The sequence below is a fragment of the Aythya fuligula genome, chromosome 4 (assembly GCF_009819795.1).
Source record: "Aythya fuligula isolate bAytFul2 chromosome 4, bAytFul2.pri, whole genome shotgun sequence".
Classification (NCBI taxonomy): domain Eukaryota; kingdom Metazoa; phylum Chordata; class Aves; order Anseriformes; family Anatidae; genus Aythya; species Aythya fuligula.
The window spans coordinates 45918938-45942722 of NC_045562.1; the positions used below are offsets into that span (position 1 = coordinate 45918938).

The 23785-nt window shown below is 44.8% G+C and overlaps 1 protein-coding gene across 1 annotated transcript; it reads right to left on the minus strand.

Annotated features, from left to right (window-relative positions):
* Positions 1 to 351: 351 nt before the first annotated feature.
* Positions 352 to 21364, minus strand: BMP3 (bone morphogenetic protein 3). Its single transcript, XM_032187033.1, has 3 exons — positions 21010 to 21364; positions 9397 to 10304; positions 352 to 627 (listed from the first exon to the last, which is right to left on the minus strand). Exons 1-3 carry the CDS (start codon positions 21362 to 21364, stop codon positions 436 to 438), a joined length of 1455 nt encoding a protein of 484 aa, XP_032042924.1. The 3' UTR covers positions 352 to 435.
* Positions 21365 to 23785: the final 2421 nt, after the last annotated feature.

The following is a 23785-nucleotide window of genomic DNA, read 5'->3' on the forward strand; positions in this document are numbered from 1 at the left end:
TCCCTCCCCATTAGTCACCAGAAGAACGGAGACAAAAATTAACAGCTACTGCTGTTTCCAGAATCATGTACAAAAATAGATTAGTATGTCCTTGTGACAGTTTAAGAAATCTTGAAGAGTCTTCGGTAAATTCCTCTTTCATCTCTGTATTTCTACAGAAACAGTCAGTCCCCATTGCTGTGAGTTACGTCTTGGTCAAATTCAAAGATTTATGAAGTTCATGTTCCCTTTCATTGGGACTGCTCTTCAGAATCCATGTCATTTCCATCCTTTTAGTTTGGATAGATTCATTTTTTTTTTTTTTCCTTCTCCCCTCTTCCCCCTCCCCCCCAAAGGAAATGCATTGGCAGTGCAAACAAAAAGTAGAAATCATAAAAAGAACCTCACAGAATAGCAAGTGATCACCTTAGCACTTCAAAAGGGTCTTCTGAGATGTTATCTGCATGCACAGGATTCCACTGTCATGTTGGGGTACACCTTAAGAACCACATTCTTATTTTCATCGAAGAACAAGATGCTGAGAGAAGACATTTTGTCCGGAACACAGCAAGGCTCAGGAATGCCCGGGACTACTCCAACTGCTCTCACTATACTCTGGATGGTGGCATGGTTGGATGGCTTCAAGGCCTGCAAGAGAAAGATAAAAGCAGAAAATATAATTTCACGTATGTTAAAAGGGACCTGTATACTCCAGAACAAAGCTTGTTTCTTTAAGAAGGGCCCTGTGGCCGACACACTGTAAAATCTGTCTTTTACTCGACTATTCCCAGTTGTCACCGCACACGCCCCGAGCCAGAAGCAGGGAATATGACTCCGGCCTGGTTCTGCTGGCCACTGGATGTCACTGCTGCTCCACTGCTTTCAGCTAGAGCATCCTGCTCAGGACAGGGGCCTCTTGCTCTCGGTGGGACATCCTTCCCAGGAAAATGCCCAGGCAGCAGACTTTGCACCAAGGTCAAGGTCAAGGCAGTCTCTTCTGATGTAAATTAAGTTTCATGTGGGCTGCAATTTAGTCATAAACTTGTACAGCTGGGAGTGAGGCAGTCAACACGTTAGCAGGCTGATTCATTAGGGGAGCAAAATAAATACACCTTCTATGATAGGAAGTCAGGCTGGTAGAATATGAGTACATCAGGGGAAAAAAAAAAAAAAAAAAAAAAAAGGATAAAACATATACAGAGAAGAGTATGGAAATACTTCAGGTCACAATGCTAACTGCTCCAGTTTGCTGTCTTCCAAGCTTAGGTTGTTTTGCTAATTCTTCCATGCCAAATCACTTCTCATCTGTAATATACATCATCGGTGACACTGCTGAATAACTGAGCCTTCAAATCCCATGTCACTTGTGCCTTATATTATGGGGACATATTGCTCTAAAGGACTAAATTACCTGGATTAATACTCATACAATTTGAAACAAATTTTGGTTTAATACAAATGAAAAGCAAATCTGAGCAGTGAAATAGTTATTTCGCTACATTTGTACAAAACAAACAAACAAAAACAAACAAAAAACCAACCACCCCAACAATCCAACCAACCAAATAAAATATGAGTTCATTCACAAAATGAAAAGTCAATATATTCAGAAAAGTGAAAACTAAATATCCTAAATTTTACTTCCAATGCCCTCAAACCCTTCCAGATCCAAATAGCTGTAGCAGATGAGCATGAAACATGCACAAGACAGATTTTAGCCAGAGACTTATTTTTGTAATAGAGAAATTTTAACAATGCATCTTAGAGCTCATCTTGCATCCAGAATCTGGGAATCACATGGTTAAGTTCGCTCAGTCAGGTGTCACTGAGAAATATATGGAACAAGATCAGGCGGGCCAAATTTGCAGTTTGCGGTTTTGTTGGGATAAGAGATGATTTGTGTTGCGATAAATCAGTCTTGAGGCTTAGATATCTACCTACCTCATCTGCAAGTCCTAATGACCTTTCACGCAAAAATCAGAGGAATAGCTGTGAGGTAGCGGCTCGTCAAATCGCTTGTGCATAACGTTTGTACATTTAGAGGTATCTGCTTCCAGTTCAGCTGGCTATGGATGCCTAACCTGTCCCTTTTAAGGAAGGGATAGCTCATGACTCTGCATTTTTCCTCTATTCTCACAGGGACAGATGTTCCTTGAATTCCAATAGAAGTGAATCAGAACGGACTTTTTCCATACCCCATCGCTGAAAGCAATCTCAAGTGAGAACTGGAACCACTTGACAGAGAATTGGAAAGGATTCACTGGGGAGCACTCAGCCTTTCTTTAGGTACATGTTAAACATAATCTTTTTTTTTTTTTTTTTTTTTTTTTTTTCCTTCTATTGAGGAGCCTATTTTGCATGCAGAAAGGCGGAGCAACAAATGATCCCAGTCCTGCATGCCTCTTGCTTCTGTTTACAGTCTGACACTCCAAATTTTCTCATGTATACTCAGGATCCAAGTCCATTTTAAACACAAAGGTTGTATAAACCCTGATCTTTTTTTCCCTTTGCTGTTTCAGTCAAAGTTTATCAGGTGAGTGAGATGGAGACATGCAATGATGCTCTGCTTAAAATACAAAAGCAAAACTTCTTGAAGCATCCTCTTATTGGCTACAGATCTCCCAGCATTGTTACAAACACATTGCTCTCAATCTAGCTGGCAGATCTTAAGAAAGACATTTTTGTTCATGTTTGCTTTTAATTCAAGGGCACCTATGTTCCTCAGCAGTAGTTTAAGTATATAATTCACATTTTTCTATAATTTCTCTCTGCAAGAGGATGTGAAAGCTCCAGAAGCATCCAGGCCTGGTCCTTTACTCAGCTCCAGTGCAGCATTCTCCACAAACGTCACTGGGAGCCCAACACATTTCCTAGGCCTGCTGATCAGATGCAAAGAGGTAAAATATCTAAATATTTTAGTGAGTGCTTTTCAGAAAACTGAAACGCCCCTCTGGGTACTGAACAGGCATTACGCCCTGCACAAGAAGGGGTATTTTGGCCACTGCCTGTGGGCTGCTGGCGCTCTGTCCAGCTCATGCTAATGAAAAGCAGGCAAAGATTTTCTTTTAGGAGGTGAGGCCATAAGGAGCAGTGGGAGGGAAAAATGCTGAGCCAACTCCTCACTGCCAAATCTGTGAATAAGTACAGCTGTGGCTAAGGCTGCACCTGCTAAGCTGCTTGCATCCTTGGGAGACTCGGTGCCCTGTTGAATTTCATTAGAGATGTATTAGGAGCGGGGCGCATGATGTCAGTTACGAGCTTTCATTCCTGACCTGGGAGAGGGTCTCCCTGGCCTGCACACTCGGTGGTGTTCTGCAAGCCCAACACACGTGGGGTTGAGAGCAGTCAAGCCAGCTAATTGAAATCAGGGAAAGGGTAGGGCCAGAAAGTTTGGAGGTGGAGAAGGAAGGGGGGGGGGGGGGGGGGGGAAGAAACACATCTGTTCTTAATTACCAAACAGGTTGTCAACTTTAGGAGTTCACCCTCAGCAAGGGAACATTATATACCCATAGGCACAGATTAGTTTGTTATTGCCTGATGGTTACAGTATCACTTTGCAAACACAGTCTTATTAGCAACACCAGATATTAGGTATGCCCAAGAATAACACATGGCTCTAGAAGATGCTTGCTTCACCTTTATATTAATTCTGCTTTTCATTTGCCTTGGAAAACAAGGTCATTTTGTTTTATGTGATTAAAAAAAAATGCACAAGAGGAACTATTTGATATCTAATACAGACAGATGTCTGCCAGTTGCTCCCAGGGAATCAGTCTCAGCATGAGGTTTCAGTTACCTGCTCTCTCAACAAACGCTCTCTCTGCAGTACATGGCAGCAAACACTCATAGTCACGGTGTCCGTGTACCTAAAATGCTCTGATTCTATATTCCTCACCCAACTGAGTCTAGGCAGTTTTGCACAGATAAGCCAGATCAGGCCTTTTGTTAGAATTTGGGGAAGAAAACTGATGTCCTGATTACGGTGGTGTAGGCTTGAACTACATGGCTAGCTCATGGCAATCAGACCCACTTCGCGTCAGAGAAGTCATTCAAACGCCGCTTTACTTGCCCACTCACCTCTCCTGTTTATTTCTCACCTTTCTTCTACTGTAAGATTTTTGAGGACAAGGACCACTTCTGATTTTGGGTACATGCCTGTCCCAGGTGGACTGCAGAGGTGAAGAGGAGGGGGAAGAATACGCCCTTGAGACTGCTGGACTTAGCTATGGCGACAGTAGTAGCTGCAAGTCTACTTATTTGGGTGGATGGGGTTAAAACACAACATACCAGAGGCCAATGCTATTATTTGCTGGAAAGTAGATCCTGATTTTGGCTAAAATACTTTTGGCTCTGTATGACAGAAAATCTTTTTATATGAAGTGCAATACGTCAGGGGAATTAGCTGAAGACAGACGACTCGTAGATAAAGATGGAACTCATCTTTCACCCAGGCCATATCTGTTAACTTCCCTTCAGTGGTGCGCACTGTTAATACCTCCCTGTCATGCCCCAGAGTGCCAAACAGAAGTTCAAATAACAATTAAACTTCACTTTGTCTCTTCAGAACCGTTGGTTACTAAACTCATCTCAGGCATTTTACTTGCCAGGAGCATTCTTATAGCTTTTTTTTTTTTTTTTTTTTTTCCTCTCTCCTTTTTCTTCTTCTCCCCAGAGGTTTGCAGTTACTCTGGGTATTAAGCCCTGAGTTTGTGAAGCATGTCTGGGATTTTCTGGTTGCAGGTATTAAAAGAGGCTCTGCATACAGAAAATGAACCTTTTTATTATGTTGCTTCTTTATTATTACTCTGCTTTTTGTTTCTGGTGGTTTATGTATCTATCTGAAGATAGCTGGTGCTTCTTTGCTACTGCTCTCCATGTTCTCCAAGTCTGATCTTGACTCTTTCTTGTATTCTTGTCTTAAATTAGTATTTAGTATGAAATTAGTATTTAGACTTGTATTCTGTCTTAAATTAGGTATTTCCCATCAACCCGAGGTAGGATTAGATTTCAGTAGGAGCACAGAATCACAGAATCACAGAATTTTCTAGGTTGGAAGAGACCTCAAGGTCATCGAGTCCAACCTCCAACCTAACGCTAACAGCCCTCCACTAAACCATATCCCTAAGCTCTACATCTAAGCGTCTTTTGAAGACTTCCAGGGATGGTGACTCCACCACTTCCCTGGGCAGCCTGTTCCAGTGCCTCACAACCCTTTCAGTGAAGAAGTTCTTCCTAACATCTAACCTAAAACTCCCCTGGCTCAACTTAAACCCATTCCCCCTCGTCCTGTCACCAGGCACGTGGGAGAACAGGCCAACCCCCACCTCGCTACAGCCTCCCTTGAGGTACCTAAAAGGAGCGATAAGGTCGCCCCTGAGCCTCCTTTTCTCCAGGCTGAACAAGCCCAGCTCCCTCAGCCGCTCCTCGTAGGACTTGTTCTCCAGGCCCCTCACCAGCTTCGTCGCCCTTCTCTGCACCCGCTCAAGCACCTCGATGTCCTTCTTGTAGCGAGGGGCCCAAAACTGAACACAGTACTCGAGGTGCGGCCTCACCAGAGCTGAGTACAGGGGGATGATCACCTCCCTAGCCCTGCTGGTCACGCTGTTCCTGATACAAGCCAGGATGCCGTTGGCCTTCTTGGCCACCTGAGCACACTGCTGGCTCCTATTCAGCTGACTGTCCACCATCACTCCCAGGTCCTTCTCTGCCTGGCAGCTTTCCAACCATTCCTCTCCCAGCCTGTAGCTCTGCTTGGGGTTATTGCGCCCCAGGTGCAGGACCCGGCACTTGGCCTTGTTAAACTTCATGCAGTTGACCTCAGCCCATCGGTGCAGCCTATCCAGATCCTCCTGCAGAGCTTTCCTACCCTCAAGCAGATCAACACACGCACCTAACTTGGTGTCATCTGCGAACTTACTGAGGGTGCACTCGATGCCCTCGTCCAGATCATCGATGAAGATATTAAAGAGGACCGGCCCCAGCACCAAGCCCTGGGGGACGCCACTAGTGACTGGCCTCCAACTGGACTTGGCTCCATTCACCACGACTCTTTGGGCCCGGCTATCCAGCCAGTTTCTAACCCAACGAAGCGTGCGCCAGTCCAAGCCAAGAGCAGCCAGTTTCCCGAGGAGAATGCTGTGGGAGACGGTGTCAAAAGCCTTGCTGAAGTCAAGGTAGACCACATCCACAGCCTTTCCCTCATCCACCCAGCGCGTCACTCTGTCATAGAAGGAGATCAGGTTCGTCAGGCATGACCTGCCTTTCATAAAGCCATGCTGACTGGGCCTGATCGCCTGCTTCCCCTGCAAGTGCTGCATGATGACTCTCAGGAGGATCTGCTCCATGAGCTTTCCTGGCACTGAGGTCAAACTGACAGGCCTGTAGTTTCCCGGGTCTGCCCTCCGGCCCTTCTTGTAGATGGGCGTCACGTTTGCTAGCCGCCAGTCGATTGGGACCTCCCCCGATAGCCAGGACTGTTGATAAATGATGGACAGTGGCTTGGCCAGTTCCTCTGCCAGTTCCCTCAGTACCCTTGGGTGGATCCCATCCGGCCCCATCGACTTGTGCACATCTAAGTGCCGTAGCAGGTCACCAACCAGTTCTTCATGGATAATGAGGGCCACATCCTGCTCCCCATCCCCTTCCACCAGCTCAGGGTACTGAGTATCCAGAGAACATCCGGTATTGCCGCTAAAGACTGAGGCAAAGAAGGCATTGAGCACCTCCGCCTTTTTCCTCATCTCTTGTAACTAAGTTTCCCCCCGCATCCAGTAAAGGATGGAGATTCTCCTTAGTCCTCCTTTTTGTGTGATGTATTTATAGAAACGTTTTTTTGTTATCTTTAACGGCAGTAGCCAGATTGAGCTCCAGATGAGCTTTGGCCTTCCTAATTTTATCCCTGCACAGCCTCGCTACTTCTTTAAAGTCCTCCTTAGTGGCCTGCCCACTTTTCCAAAGCTTATAAACTCTCTTTTTCCTCCTAAGATCAAGCCACAATTCTCTGTTGAGCCAGGCCGGTCTTCTTCCCCGCCAGCTCGTCTTTGGGCACGTGGGTACAGACCGTTCCTGCACCATTAAGACTTCCCTCTTGAAGAGCGCCCAGCCTTCCTGGACCCCTCTGCCCTTCAGAACCACCTCCCAAGGGACTCCACCAACTAGTGTCCTGAGCAGCTCAAAGTCAGCCCTCCGAAAGTCCAATACAGCGGTTTTACTGGTCCCCTTCCTGGCCTCGCCAAGAATAGTGAACTCCACCATTGCATGGTCACTCTGCCCAAGACAGCTCCCGACGATCACGTCCTCCACCAGTCCTTCTCTGTTTGTGAAGAGAAGGTCTAGCGGGGCACCACCCCTGGTAGGTGAGCAGGGAGAGACCAGTAACAAATTCTTCTAAAACCACTACCTTCAGAACTGTTTCGGTGAAAGCCTTGTTTGTTTTTGAACATGCACGTTATCGAGCATTCTTAGGTTTGATCTATACCTCATAGAGACAGAAGAGGCACTAACCCTGAAATATATGGTATGTATTGACTATTGAAAGAAAGCTTTTCTTAAGGCCATTGCTGCCTCAGGAGGTAGAAGCCTATTTTATGTCTGCCAAATGAAAAAAATAAATACACACACACAAAATCTAATGAGTGGGCTGAAATGGTTATTCTCTAACAAATGCTAGATCATGGGTGTTCATAAGCATCTCAGCTATGATTTACTCGCCTGAAAATGGAAAGAGCCAGAGCTGATAACTTTATGGAACAGGAACCTAAATACTTTTGGGCTTAACGTGAGACAACTTCAGGCCTTTCTAAGAGGCTACTGAACATTCTTGTCCTAAATTATCATCAGAAATAGAAGAACTTGACTGAAAGTGACCTCCAGTAGAATCACTAACTCTCTGAACCATACTTCACGTTTGCTTTGTGTCTTTGCAACTCTGATGGTAGCCCACAGCAAGTAGCTCATTTTAAGTGAAGAATATTTTAGAGGCCAGGATCAGCTGAAGACTTTGTGTTTGTGTGAACTCTTTTGAATTAAAATACTTTAGCTTTTCTGGTTTAACTGTCATGTACCATTTTCTGCTAAACGGAAGACCACACAGCACTCTTTTACGGTTGGGATAAAGTTCTTATAACAAAAGCTGCATCTGGAAATGTTAACCCACTTTTAAGTAGATGGTTACAGTGGACAGTGAAAAATTTGTCTGTCCTCTAGAAGTTCAAGACCACTGATTTTAAAATTTCTAACCTGTATATTGAGTAAAGCACGGTTCCCATCAACAATAAGTTAAAGGCACAATGCCATTGATGCACAGGTAGTGACTGTATCTCTTCCTATTCCCTTTCATTTTTTCCCCTTAGATCCAAAACCTGAAAGTTTGCCATTGCAGTTTGAGGTAGTCAGACAAATCATCTCCTTCAAACAGAGACTCCTTCCTCAGCTTGTTTTATTTGGGCTCCATCATCTTTGGTAAAATTCGCCACCTGTCATTTTCAAAAGGTGGCTCCCTTGACTCCTTAAGCCTCTGAGATTCCACATGAATTTTGAAGCAGACTGCCAAGGTTTCATAGCATCAGGAATAGGCACTCTTGAACATGAGGTTTCAGTGAGACCAGATGTCCTACCTTCACTGAAATTTCCTGTAGGTGTTATTTGAGTGTACCCCTCATTTTATGCCAGCCTTCAATACTGCATCTCACTTTTAGGTCTTGGTAGACTTCAGGGGGAAGCACACTGCTAATAATGACATTGGGCATTTGATTTTCAGGAGCTGACTTCATCTACCAAAGTCATGGCGCTTCTTGCTACCCACATGCAATCTCATCAAAAGCAAAGGATACTGCAAAAGGCAGTCTGTTGGGAACCATTTCTTCTGGATCCACTCTGTCACAGAAGTGAGTCATTGGGATCTTTGGCTTACATGCAGAGCATCCCAACTGCTCCTGTAGCTCCACATACTCTCTGTCACTCTGACAGTAATGCCTCATGAGGCACACATTTTTCCTAGAGGATGCTGTAATGACTGACCCCACTGCAGGCCTGGCAGCAGAGACTTCTGCATGGTATAACTCCTACTGTCTAATAAGTGATTTTCTGTGTCTGGCCTGTATTATGTTTATTAAACAGGTTAATAACAAGTTCACACATCATTAGCACTATTCAGGAAATGTTTTATGTCAATTTGGGCTCTGGACAAAAAAACTAATACCATGTAATATTTTTTTAATTATCTTTACAAGCCTGTTTTTTTACTAGCTGTTTTAACCACTACTCCTAGCAGTACAAGACAAAGATATCAGTTATTTACTGTATCCCAATACATAATAGGTGACCAGCTGCATTCTACTCATAGAGAAAAAAGAAAAAAAAAAAGAAGTGCATAGTTTACAATAACAGAAAGTGCAAAAAGATCAGTAAAAACAGTACCTTAGGAATTGGGAACTGACATTCCCCAGAGCAGTAATAGGCATCAAAGGATTTAGGGGAAATAATCCACTCGCTCCAGCCAATATCTGCAAAATCCACCTTGAGATAGCGCCGGGCGCAATACCTTGGCTCATTCCATTGCTTCCTCCTCGCCTTCTTCAAGGTTTGCTCATCGAACTGCAGAGTCTGGCTCTTCTGGTGATGATTCTTCCTCTGCTTTTTCTTACTCTTTGCCCTCTCTGCCAAACGTGGCTGGAATGTTTTGTATGATTTTCTGTCTTCCCATCTCTCATCCTCATTGTACTGGTACTCAGCTCCTGGAAGCTCATTGTTCTGCAATGGCAACAGGACATTTGTAGAGCGTTTCCGCCGCCGCTTCCCACTGCTGCTCCTTACATGGCTTTCTGGCCTAGGAAAGACCCTTGTCAGAGGATTACGGTGCCCTTGCAAACTAGAGACAACGCTCTCTGGCTCTGAAATAGCAGAGTCGTTGGCATATATCAGAATGTAAGGTTCGTAGTAAGAAGGTGCCCTTTTCCATGGGTGATGGCTTGTCAAATCCATTTTGACACCAATCAGAAGTTCATTGTTTTGTTTTGCTTTGTGCAGGACCTGAGTGATATCCTTCCACTGCCAGGAAAGGACATCCCCGTAAGCACTGGAGACATTTATTAGGAAACGTCCCAGACTCTGGGTCTGGTTCCCAATAGAAGGAAAGGTCCACACTGAAAGATGTACTTGAATTTCAGGTTTTCTGTGCCCATGAGAACAGCCTCTGGATTGTGAACAGTTCCACTTAGCGTTCAGCAGATCACCAATATAGTAATACACCGAAGCTGACAAGATATTTTCAGACTTGGTGAGTGAAGTCAAGTTAAAAACATATGGCTCCTGGCTTTCAGGGCTCCCTAGAAAAAACAAATATTTAGATAAGAATATGAGCAATTCCAAATGTTATGGAAACCAAAAGGACCAAACCATATTACCTTCTAGGTTATACATTAAGTTCGTGGAAAATTTTTATGCAGTGCTTTGGGAAAAGGTTAAGGCCACTGTTCAGAATAATGACCAGCTGGTAAACTGGTGACCTTAACGTCACATACTTTCTGTCTGGCTTCCTCGTAATGTGTATCTCAGTCCAGAAAAACTCATACATGTGCTACCACTCCTTTGATTCCAGGAAACAAACCAGGTCATAGGAACACAGGTGATAAGAGATGCACTGAAGGCTGTATCTATCATCCAGAAACTTGAGCAATATCATAGTAAGGTTTTGCTCTCCCTCCCTCCCTCCCTCCCTCTCTCTCTCTAAACATTCTTCCCTCCTTGTAAAAACACCTTAGGTAACATTGCTCTGTCCTGCCTACAAGTCTGTCTTTCTCTCTCCAAGACAAATGGGACATCAACAGCACTGAGCCGTGCCTTAACCAAGACACAGCTGAAGCTGGAGAATGGCTCCACTGGCTTCACCAGGCACTGGATTGTCTGTACTCTTCAATCATACTGATGAGCCAAAGCCCCCTTGCTAGAAAGACAAGATTTGCTTCCTTCGTGATAGAGGCTGAATGTGGCTGTGAGGAAGACAAAAATCCTGGATTGAAATGGGGCAATGATTCTCATTGCTGCCCCAGGCTTTAAAGTATGCTTCTAAGTAAGCCATTTGAGCTTTGATCACTGAGCTGTTCAGTGCCAAAAAGCCTAGCTGGTTCCCTTACACCTCCCACTCTGCCCCTCTGTGATCTGGGCTTCACCTACAAAATGGGAACTTTGGGACCTGGGTGGCAGCTTCTAAATTGTCAGTGGCTATTAAAGAGGGACTCAAATACATGTAATGTTTGGTACAGCTACATATAGGATGCTAAACTGCCAGGCAGAAGTACTACATATTTCAAAAACTAAACCAAAAGACAAGTTGAAATCCTGTGCTACAAAGGATGCTTCCTCTCAACGTTAACCATTCCTCCATGACCAATTTAGTGGCCTCTTTGTATGTATAAATGACACAGAGCCCTTCACAACTACAAGGGTAGAACTGAGCACAGAAGCAAGCATTAACACCAGTCTTGCACACAAAGAAGGAATGCAGCTTGCCTCTAAAGACGTGGCAGGGAGAAACACCAGGCTAGAAGCACTGTTTTCATTTTTAAGGCTCAGAAGTCAACTGTGGAGACACAGGCAATTCACAATTTGTAAAGGGCTAAAAATACTCAAGCTTGTATGACTTCCTTTTGGCTAAGTCGGACACTAATCACAACAAAAATTTCCCTCTAGAATAATCTGGATCAGGGTCACTTCAATTACACGGATAAATTCAGTCATTCCCCCTAGGACATTTCATCAATTTCATGAGAAACCAAGTAACAAATATTTACTATGTAGCTGGAGCTAAGTGGACAGTACTTGAGCAACCCTAATAACCAAATGAAGCCAAACCAAGCTGTCTTTCTGTGCAGGGTGGGAGGAGGATGGGCAGTGGTGGCAAAATGCACCCACTAGCCTCTGTGCAGACAGAAACAAGCTAAGGACAATACATCTTCATGGTCAGGGTATTACTGTGTCATTTAGGAGGGATGTGGTGCAAAGCGGGGTTTCCACATTTCCACATGTGAAATTAGAGAAGTCAATTTAACCACAGGTATCTTGCACAAACCCAGAGACACACTCCTAACACAGGAGTGAAAACATATAGCTGACTACTTTAATCTCCTGCAGGGTGTGACAGAAAGGCTTGGAGGTGAGCTTAATTTTTGTTACAAGATTCCTGGTTGACGTGCTGTTATGTCTGTCCTTCAGAGTGGGAGAAATATAGATCCAAACGTTAAAGTGTTATCGAGACCTGTAAAAACAAGCTGTATCGAAAAGTCAAATATAGTCATGCAAAGGTATGCTCTACAGCCCCCCAGAGGGCTGGAAACAACCCAATACGTAAGGAAAATGAGGCAACATGGAGTTAAATGCTTCTTTGACACCATAGCATGTCAAAACCCTCTCTAGTGGCTGGAGAGAAGTTTTAAACTCCAGAGTTTTTCCAAGAGTTGTGTTTTATCCTAGAAAAGAGAAGCACAGAGGACGCGCCTGTGGAGTAGGGAGGAACAGCCTCTCTGCTTCCACCCTCAAAACACTGTATTAAGCCCTCTGCCAAAGCAGTGAGACCAAATAATTTCCAATACTGAACTTTCAAAAATTTTGGCAGCTTTATGCTCCGGGTGATGTTTTGGGTGACAATCTGCGCTTCCAGGCACAGATATCATAACTGCTATTGTCATTCAGAGTCCAGGGCATGACAGTATTTTCCCTCTGTCTGCCCATCCCAACCAGATAAGTGGCCTCTTTTTCTAACTTTTTTTTTTTTTTTTCCTAATCAATATTTAAAGAAGATATTAAAAGAGGAGAAATCAGCCTCAGTAGAAAGACAGAGACTTTCTCCCCAGTATGTCACATGTATTGCTTCAAGAAATTAGGGGAAAAAAATTCTCAGTGAAACAGGGGGAAAAAATGCCAAATCATTTGTGGAAGACACCATAGATTACACACTCAGCCCAACCTGACAGTGGATCACATAAGGTTCTGGTAGGTAAATTCTTAATATCTGAAAACTAATGTACCAAATCCATCCAATTTCTGGCTATCACTTATGCCTGGGATTTTCCTTGATTTTGATAATTTTTTTTTAAATTCCTGAAGGCCAAACCCAGCTACTCATTATGTTTGTACTAAGCTCACATGTGCACTTGACCTCTGCGTGGTTTGTAATCACTAATATTATAAGCTTAATATGTAATCTGGCAGAGGACTATGCATATCAGTCTTAGGATACAGAATTTATGGTGTCTCATGCATGTTTGTTAAAGAAGTTATTATTTGAACCCCTGTTTAATGTTAAATGACAAGTTTTGATTTTATTTTTTAATAAGAATTCCGTTTAACAAATACTGCTTGTTCTAAATTGGCATATTGTAGCAAAACACAAAACAAGCTGCTTTTGTTTATAAAGAAACTCTATCTGGTGTGAAACAGACACAGGAGGAACATATACTTTGATTAAAAGCAAAGCCTAAGAAGCCACTCTTAACTCTAGACCAAAGACTTGCAGTAGGTGGTGCTATTTTCTCACTGAACGACCTCTGAGCTCAAGCTATTAAGAGGTTTCAGATAATTCAGTTCACAAAATCATCTACAAGCAGGTTATTAGCATCCAGCACAGATGCCTATGGCTTTGCTGGCTCTCAGCTCAAAAAAACTCAGCTGTGTGGCCCAGGTTTCTGTCACAACTTAGGAACACCGTGTCAAATCCATCCTTTGTGTGACAATGATACCTGAGTGCGATGTGAGCACTGCACTCAAATAAGCATACTGCAGGCCAGTAATTACCCTTATGAGTGACAGATATATAAAGGAAGATTCAGCTTTAAAGTATCTACAAATGCACCTTTTCCTCAGGAAAATTAAATTTGCCTTAAATGAAACTTCATCCTCCATCCCAGACAACAGAAACCTCTGAGGATCTGTCCCCACAATAACATAATTTCAACTACTAACCAAGGACAGGAGGTACTGAATAGCATCTAACAACATTTTACTGTGAGGCATGAACCTTTCTGAAAGCCTCAGCCAGCTTGCTTTAGTTATGCTGTCTGATGTGAGCTGAAGCTTAGGTTTTATAATTAATATTTTTAAGCCCCCAAACTTAAACCAAACCTACCTAGGGCTTCAGCAACTCCAATAACTTATAGATGTTCATTATAACCAATATCTCCTAGGACGCTAGTATCCATTTAAAACAGAGAGGGGAAGGGAGCCAAACCATAGGGCCCAGCACCAACAGATTAGCAGCCAGCGGGGAAACACGGACTGTCTTAGCCCAGTAGAGGTCTCTGGCCAGTTTATCTGCTATAAAAAGAGCTTTAAGGTCTCAAAGATAACAAAATCTAGTAAGACTAACAGAGAGCTTTGTTGCTAGAAGCATGAAGTCAGCTTTGCAAGTTGAAGGAAGAAAAGCAGGCCCAGAAACCTATGCCCTGGGAGGTCATGACATTGCAATAGCTTTTTTCTTATGTTTTCAGTATCAGACAAAAATGAAAACACCAAACATTTGGAGAAACTAGTTGCCCAGAAGTGAAATGGTCTGTTGCAGCAATCGATGTTCTCCTTGAAGTATCTCATACTGAAACATGACACTTGAGAGAGATGCTGGTACCAGGTCTCCCTCCAGCAGATGGCTGCTGGAGCAAGCCCACAGCAGGGACCACCACCTTGCTGCCTGGCAAGGTTCTGCCACACATCTCTGAGCAGCTGTACTTGGTAACCTCGCACTCATACACAGCAGCACACAATGTGATGCAATTACAACTCAGTCATTATTACTTGAACAGCAGTAACTTGGGGGGCTCACTTCTACTTCCCAGCACTGCAAGCAGCAGAATTCTATCAGAGCAGTATTAGCTGAGCTAGTCTTTTGTCTAAGTCTTCTAGGACTTACTTGAAGAGAGTTGTACTAACTCAGCTTTGCTCTTCTGTAGTACCACACAGGAAGCACAGACAACTTCCCTGCAATAAAGTCAACAGCGAAGATTTAAGAGGAAAGGAGCAGAGGAAAAAATATGGGGAATGAAAAGAACTCCATGCAAGGAATACCCTGCTACCTTCCAGATACTCTGAGGCTAGGCTTTAATGGCAATCTCTGCTCCCCTTAAAGGGATTACCATGTTGCTGGCAGCCTGATGAGGAATTTCTGAAGACCAAGCTCTGCATGACATAGCTCTTCCAAACTGCAGCAGGTAAGACACAGCATCAGTGCACTTTCAGTATCTTATCAGATACTTATCGGATACTTATCAGATACTTTCAGTATCATTTGCATGTACCATGTAGAGCTTTGGAACAGCAGCCATGAGCTGGGCAGGAAAGTACTTCACAGCGAGAACACCTCATTGCTTGTATTCCTGTGGAATATAACTCCTGAGGTAAAGGCAGGTACATGGATAGGCTACAAAGTTATTGGCCTCCTCAGCCCAACTGCAAATCACTACTCACCTCTATGTTCTTCTGTTTCGAAAGAAACCCAGAACCCAGAGAAAGCTCCCCATGGCAGGGGAAAAGGGGAGATACATTATCTCCAGGCCTAAAGCAGAAATGCCTTAACATTTTCATACAGGTGGCTGTCATACAAGTCAGGCTGTGCTCACTCACTGGGCTGCCAATAGTTACTGGCAGCTAAAACCAGCAAGCAACCCACCTCCTAGTGCTACAGCTGAAGTACTTGTAGCCACTCAATCTTCAGAGGCATGGCCTGTGCTTCCTCACCTTGCAATAACCCGCAGCTGTTTGTATTGCCTGTTACTGTTACTGGCATTAAAAAGGTATTTTAAGAAAGAGCAGTAGGTCTGTGGAGACTGACATCACCAGCAGAAACATATTCATGTTACAAGGGGCATTTGCAGGCATCAATAAGCTGGAACAAATCCACCAACATGTGGTGTGTTTACCTTTATAGAGGATGCACTGACATTTTTATGGACTGCCAAATCTATCCCATGGGTGAAAAAGGATGCAATAATGAGGGCTGTTTAGTTATATAGTCGTCATTAGCCATCATTTAAATGAGATATTAAAGTGGTGCCCTTGTGCCAGTGCACAGTTAAGAACATATCAGTGTTTCCGTTGTAAAACCTTGTTTTCATGGGTTCATAGGCCAGCTACGAAAGTTCACTCAGAGCTGGAAATGGGAAAAAGTTTCACACAGATTTGGAAGCCAGATTTCTTCTTGTCTCCAACCTTTTGCTGTTACTTGATTGCCATTTCCCCCCTTACTGGTTTGCGTATTTTGCAAAGGAAAAATAGAGGATCCCATTCTGCTTTTTTAAAGGGCGTACAGCTTGGTGCCAAACTGGCTTAATTATTTCTATCAAAGCAGGCAAGGTTGTAGCAGCTAGGAACTTGACACACAAAAGTAAAAAAACCATCACTCTGATTAAAGCTAAATAATCCCATTTAAGTTTAATCATTTTGATTAAACTTAAAGAACGTTGAGATGCAGTAATGGTACAATAATTAGGATCTAACTTACATGCCTATTTTGTGATATGAAGTGCATGAATATGCACATTGCACATCACAAATGTGCTGCACAGCATGTGAATCGTCTCCCTACTACATGTTTTGAGCAGAAAGACCAGGTCTGTAAACTAAACATAACAACAAATCCCAAACTAGCACATAATAAACAAGCAAGCAGGTAGCATCAATAAAACACAAAAAGCTGTGAAGGAGAATGCAAAAGGCTGGTTCTCCTCCTTCTCAGTCATAATTCACTTCAGTTGGTAGAAGTAGGTCTGCTGTATGAAAACAAAGGTGCACGCACCGTCTCCTCAAGGCTGTAAATCTTCACGTTGGAACTTAGGTGCTCTAGAAACTGTGCCTGACTGAGGACTGGAGGCTAGTTCATCCACTCGGACGACAGCACAGTGAGACAGGTGGTAACAGAAGCCAGAAAACCCAGATCCCAGGTCTGGTCCTGACAGGCCAAATCTACCGATCCTGCCCATTTGCCTCAGCAAATTTGCAGATTTGGGCCCAGTTCCTTCTGCCTAAGAAGTATCACAGTGCTAAGAAGAATGCTGTTGATTGCATTTTATTTATAGGGGCACAGAACCTCTCTCCCTCTAACCCACAAAAAAAAACCAAACAAACAAACAAACAAAAAACTTCAACAAAAAACAACCCCCAGCCCCCCTGCCATGGTCTTCTGCCTGAATGTTTTTAAAGCTCTTATCAGAGACGACCTTACTGTTACCAGCGCTGCAGAGGCTAGCATTGGGCCCCTGCTGATTTTCCCAGTCTGACAGCAGCCGGTGGCTCGCTGGCTTCCCCGTGCAGTACTTGGTTTCCCTCTTTGCGTGGGCATTTCACACCGCAACAAAGGAAAGAAAAGCATTTGAAAGAGGAGGAGAACATAGTTCTTAAACCACAAGAATTGGCCCAGGGGCAGGTGTAATACCTAAAATTACTTGAAATTCAGTCAATAAAAAAGAGTTTAAAGTAATTTCTGCCTGTATAGCTTTACTATAACATCATTACAGGGACCCTCCAATTAAAGTTAGAGTTTTTCAAATGACTCATTTGCAAGACATGTTCCTTTAGCGATGCTATGATTACAAATACTTTCAAAAGCAAACTGAACGCCTTGTGTTCAAGGCTTTTATCTTTCCACTCTCTGCATTTATTCCAGGTTGTGACTTTCCTCCAGGTCCAAAGCCTCAGAAGCTGCAGATCAGCACAGCTCTGTGGAAAGCACTGGGGGCAAACAGATTTGTATCAGCCCAAGGGCTGGTCACTTGGTGGTTTTGCTAAGGGGCAGGAGAAAAGAAGATTTGTGTGCAGAAACTGATGCACAGACAGTTTAAGATTACGCTCACCCTAACTGTTAAAGCATTCACCTGTAGCTCACATATCACCCTGTCCTCCCCACAGCTTCCAGTTTAGTCCCAAGGGATGGAAAACCACCCACTGCTGTGAGACCTGCAGAGAACTGGGGAAGGCTCTGGCTCAGGATTTCTGTTTAGGCAGAGCTTGCCATGCTGCCTGGTCTAAGTAAGATGAGGGCCACTAGCACCATCCCATAAATATCCCACAACACTGCACTTGTAGCCTGACAGCTTCCCAGAAATCATGGGCTGACCATCCTTTGACTGAATATGTAAAGGTAAACAAGGGCAGTTCAATCCACAAAAAATGGTGCTGGGATGGGACTGCATGTTCTGTAGATGATGTAAATCCTTACTGCTCCGAAAATGGATTTGGGGCTTGGGGCTTTTTCAGCTTTGTCACGGGCATCACAGGTTATTTTTCTGAGCAACTCAAACTGGACAATTCTGTTCTGAGATAACTTGGTGGGAGAGATGAAAACCAAATTTGCCAGAATACAAGAGCACGTGAACAGTCATCAAAATTAAAGGCCCAGAATCACAGAGCGAGCAACAAACCACCAATTATCCAGCCTGGCTGTGCAATCTGGTGTGTGGAGGATTGCGGGGCAGCATCAGATGGACCCTTGAGAGGTGACCACACAGGGTAGAAGCTCTCACCCTGTCCCCTTGGAGGACTGAACCACATAAAGGAAAACTTGCATTGTGCTGTTGTTAAGGCGTTTTTTTTCAGTAACCACATATTGGGTTTTCTTTGGGCCTGTCTCCTGCAAGACTGCAGCTCTGACAGACAGCACCACTTTTCTTGGACTAGAAACAGGGAAGAGTTTCAACAGATCCTACCAGTTCTTGATCTCATTGCGCACCACGCTATCTTTTAGGGTCCCCAAAATTTGCCTGGTGGGTTACCTGCAGGAGCTGGGAAAGGCTTTCCTCATGCTGCCAAAGACCCAGAAGTCCTTTAGGGGAAAAACATGGACAGAAAGGTTTCTTAGCTCTATTCGAGCGGCGTGTTTTTGAAAAGGAGTTGTTTATCTCCTGAAAATACATGGTTAAATTGCCAAATATATGCTCAAAATGCACATGAAGTCACCAAAGTTTTCCTTCACGGCCTCTTGCTGCAAATGCAGGAGAAAACAGTGGATTCTTAGGGGAGTTCTGCTCATCGTATATCAAAAGCTGTCTCCTGAAGGGGTTAGCAGCAGGGAGGGTCTAATGTGTGAAGGAGTAAGGGCAACAGAACTGACTAACAACTGGTACAGCCACGTTATGGCCGGGGGAAGCCACTGGGAGACTGAAATCTGCAGCTGAGGAGCCCGGCGGTCAAAGCAGAGATCTGGAAACGAACTGTCTGCAGAAGGAAATACTGTGGAGGTGCCGTTTGCATCGCAGGGCTGGCCAGGCAGTCGGGTGCAAGGAAGAAGCCAGAAACCAGAAGTCTTTTAATGTTCCCCCAATGCCACCCCAAAGAACATTTGATCTAAGGTTTTTTTACGGAAATGCACTCGGATGCCATCAATAACCATACAAACGAGCTGCTGCTGCCTACGGGGAGAGACAGACAACAGCCAATTGGTTAAATATTTTGCATAAATACTTATAAAAGTGTCAAAAAACTTATAACCACTTCCAATTTATTGCTTTGGCACTTGAACTGTGAAAGTATTGGAGGAGGAGGAAAGGGATTAGTGAATAGTGTGTTTATAGGACTGCTGCCACCCAACGTCAAGTGAGAGTATAAATATAATCAGAAAGACCACAGAGATGGGATTTCAACCAAAGGCCTTCTAGGTTTAGAACAATAAATATCTTTAATCAGATATGCTTAAAGGAGAAAATACACTCTGTTTGGATTATACCTTTCCCCCTTTTTTTGTTTTGGATTATACCTTACTCTTTTTCAGTGAGGGCAACACTTAACTCAGAACAAAGGAACATATATTGGATTTATATTTCAAAAACTGGTTACTTTATAAAGACAAGAGAGTACCTTCTACATAAGATCTCCATGGGGACAGCAAACCAAGAGTCCCACCTATCCATCCTCTAAAATGAACATATTTAAGTCTCTAGCCTCTAAATCCTCTCTTGCGGACAGAAACACTTGCGGTAACATATGACGGAGAGTGTTTGTAGCACAGAATCCTAACATGCCAAAGCCATTCAATTATTCACGGTATTTGATCTCTGTGCAGAGCTATCCTGTAATAGACATTGTTGCCTTTGAAGAATCAGCAGTAATGACTCCCAAATAAACCTTAGCAAAGTCTGGCACCCAGCTCTCAGCAAGTTTTCTGGGAGACAAAGGAATCAGTGTAGGTCACAAACTCCCAGACAGAACTCGGTTTTACAGCTGGGTCAACCCTTCAGTGTGATGAAAACCAAGAGACTGTCAAAGCAGGCTGCTCTGGATGGCCCAACAGTTGTCAAACAGCAAGTTTCCAGGATTCAGTGGATTTGGGAAGTTTGTTACAGTGAGAGTCACATTAGGGTTGTGGCATTTCCATTGAGCCCTGACAGAGGTCAGATGCATTATGGAGCAGAGCAGTGGAGTCCAGAGATGCAGTGCTAAGACAGTGCTGCCTTCTCTTTCTGCTAGGACATGGTTCCTCTGCAATACTGCTATGTTATACACGTCTCCCCCACCAGAAATATCCTTTTGTGAAAAGTGACTTCACATTTTCAGAAATCTACCTGTGCACAGCAGTCTGTAATCAGGACAGAGATCTACCTGCCGCTGCCAAAGATGCTGAAGTACAGCACTTGCCACGCACAGACTATCCTTGAGCTCAACTCATTCCCTATTGCCCCAAACTGCCGCTACTGTCAGCAACATCTCAAACTGTTCTGTGGATAGTCTAAAGGACCGCCAGCACATGCTACTGCTCTCTCACATGCAAATCAACCCGTGATTTCAACAGAAGCTATGCATGCAAAATACTGATAAAAGGAGGCTCCGGAGAGGATATATTAATTAGTCCACTTCCCTCATATGGTACTCAGATATCATCCAGCAGAGACACCGCGTACCGAGCTGAGCAGATAACCCGGTAATTAAAACACACGGGACAATGTAAGCACCGTGTCCCAAACCACAAGCGTGGCTGCAGGCAGCGCTGCTTTCCTCATCTCTCTTCTCGCCCCCTCCCCTCCACGCTGGGGCTCCCCTGGGAGGGCGCTGGGGTCTCACCTGCAGCCAGCGGCCGAAAGCCGCGCACGGTGTTGCCCCGGCGGAGGGACGGAGCCGGCAGCCCCGGCGGGTCCTGGGGCCGCGCTGCTGCCGCCTGCCCACCGCTGTACTGGTCGTAGAGCCGCAGCATGTGCTCCGACACCTTGTCCCCTGGCTGCAGCCGCTCTGCCCGCCGCTGTCCCGGGCTGTAGTCACCTGCCACGGCTCTGGCTCGGCCGCCCTGAGCTCCTGCCAGGGCAGCTCGTCGCCGCAGCCCAAGCCGGCGAGCCTTGGGCACGTCCCCCAGCGCCAGGCACAGGCAGCCCCAGCCCAGGCACAGGCACAGGCACAGCACCCAGCGGGCCGATGCTGCCATCCCGCTGCCGAGTCGCCCTTCTGGCCGGCACCGGGCGACACGGCACCGGCACCCCCGCTGAAGTTGGCTTCGGACAGATGCAGCCCCCGACAGCGGGAGGAGAAGCGGGGCTGTGCTCAAAACCGGAGACGGGGTTTCCTCTTGTTGGTAAAAAGAAAAAGAAAAAAAAAAAAAAAAAAGAAAAAGAAAAATAAGTGGGGTGGAGGAAAGCGCTGCCGTGTAAACTGCCCGTCCTTCCCAGTGCTGGCAGTGAAGGTGTTTATTTCCCTCGCTGTGCAGGTTGATTTTTGGCGAGAGGTGGAGGTGTTGCTCTCCGTGCGGCCGGATGCTCCTTCCCCACTTGGACTGGTGCGGGCGCAGCCCGGGTGAGTTTTTGTGGGGTGTGTGTGGTGTGCGGGTGTGTGTGTGTGTGTGTGTGTGTGAGTGAGTGAGTGAGTGAGGGTGTGCGAGCGTGAGCCCCGGCTCTCGGGGCTGATCTGTGTAATCAGCAGCCAATCGCACCGCCTTCTGCTTCGGCTCTGGCTGCAAGCGAGAGGCAAAGCAAAGGGGAAACCACCACCCAAAGAAAAACGCGCACACACACACACACGCAGAGACAGAGGTGACTGGAAATTCAATCACTAGTACTAACTGTGTCCCTGAGGGCAGCGGGGGAATAGGCTGGTGGGATGTTCCCTTTTCACCTCCACCCAGCTTCTCCCAAAGGCAGAAAAACAACATGATTGCAACAAAACAAAAATCCTGAGTCAAAGTGTACTCAGCCATCTCCCCTCAGATATCTCAGGGCTTGGCTGGGCTCTGCACCCTCCGGGGCAGGCAGGTGGAAAGGACTGTAACCGGATTGTGTAGCCCCCCTCTCCCAGAGGTCACCCAGACTTGCTGGCATCCTGCTTCCTCCTCTGTCACCCTCAAACCCAGACAGGGCTGCCCAAAGTGTCCCCAGCAGCCTGGAGCTGGGAAGGGACGTGTACTATGCCTAGGTGAAGGCAGACGAGTGCTCTCATGCATGGGAAGCCTTCTGCAGGCTGCATGGGCTCAGGCAGGGAAACTGCACATCAGGACTCGTCCAGCACAGCAGGGTGCAGCAAGGTGTTCTATGCACAGCTGAGAGAATTTCACATACCTCCTGCCTGGGCTGCTTTTCACAACCAAAAGGACATAAAGCTTTCACCCCCTTGCCAGCGCCACAGCATCAGACAGGACCCCAGATGTGTAACACTGTCCTTTCCAAAATATGCTCTGCAACACAAAGATTGTCTTACCTCATCCACCCGGTGGGGGAAAGCACAGCAGGTGGAAGAGAAGCTTCTTGACATTTTCATGGTGTGTAAATATATGGGTTTACCTTTGGAGAATGACTTGGTTTCTAACCTGAAGAAGGGGAATAAGAAAAATGAGCTTACACTTTACTATATAGAGCTTAGCACACATTATTTCCAGCATGGGGCATTCACATTTTCAGTGGGTGACAGTCAAGTGTGTGATTATCACAATGTAAATGTATCAACTAAAATACATCATGTACTGGAAAGTGAGTTTGCTTTTCAAATTCCAATGAATTTAGGACCTAGATACTAAACATCCCTAAGCAGCTTTAAACAGCTTGTCTGTAACTACAAGAAGCAAGTGCCTGCTGGCAGGTAAGAAGGAAAGAATGACTTTTAAAAGCAGACTAATGATTTTTGTATGCATCTATATTTAAGTGCTCAAATACAAGATAAGTCAGTGTCTTATTTTCAAAGAGGTTTGAGACATCCAATTTGCCATGCATATCTAAAAATATTGTACATAAATGTACACACACACAATTTCAGTATTAATGCCAATACTAACTATACTTTTCATTTCATTCTCTATATAAGAAACTTACATTACTGCAACATGAAAATTGTGCATTTGAGCACAGCTAAGAAATTCAGAGCAAACAGCAATTTCTGGCTTATACCCATGGCAAAACTGTGCATCTCAAGGAGGAATTCTTAGGCAACTGAAACGCTGGAAGTGGTATTGTAACTTCAGCAATGTTACAGGTACCTTAAAGGAGGCTGTAGGGGTACCTTAAAAGTGGGGGTTGGTCTATTCTCCCATGTGCCTGGTAACAGGACAAGGGGGAATGTTGCACCAGGGGAGGTTTAGGTTGGATATTAGGAAAAACTTCTTTACTGAAAGGGTTGTGAGGCATTGGAATGGGCTGCCCAGGGAAGTGGTGGAGGCACCATCCCTGGAGGTCTTTAAAAAACGTTTAGATGTAGAGCTTAGTGATATGGTTTAGTGGAGGACTTTTTAGTGTTAGGTCAGAGGTTGGACTTGGTGATTTTGGAGGTCTCTTCCAACCTAAATGATTCTTTGATTCTGTATACCTGCTGATGGCAAGAGATGTGAGTTAAAAACAAACAAACAAACAAACAAACAAAACCAAAT

Coding starts and splice junctions, on each gene's coding strand:
- BMP3 (XM_032187033.1), bottom strand. CDS start 21,364: ATGGCAGCATCGGCCCGCTGGGTGCTGTGCCTGTGCCTGTGCCTGGGC. Junction 10,305..21,009: donor CTTTCGGCCGCTGGCTGCAG/GTGAGACCCCAG, acceptor TGTTTTTTCTAG/GGAGCCCTGAAAGCCAGGAG. Junction 628..9,396: donor GTCAGTTCCCAATTCCTAAG/GTACTGTTTTTA, acceptor TTTCTCTTGCAG/GCCTTGAAGCCATCCAACCA.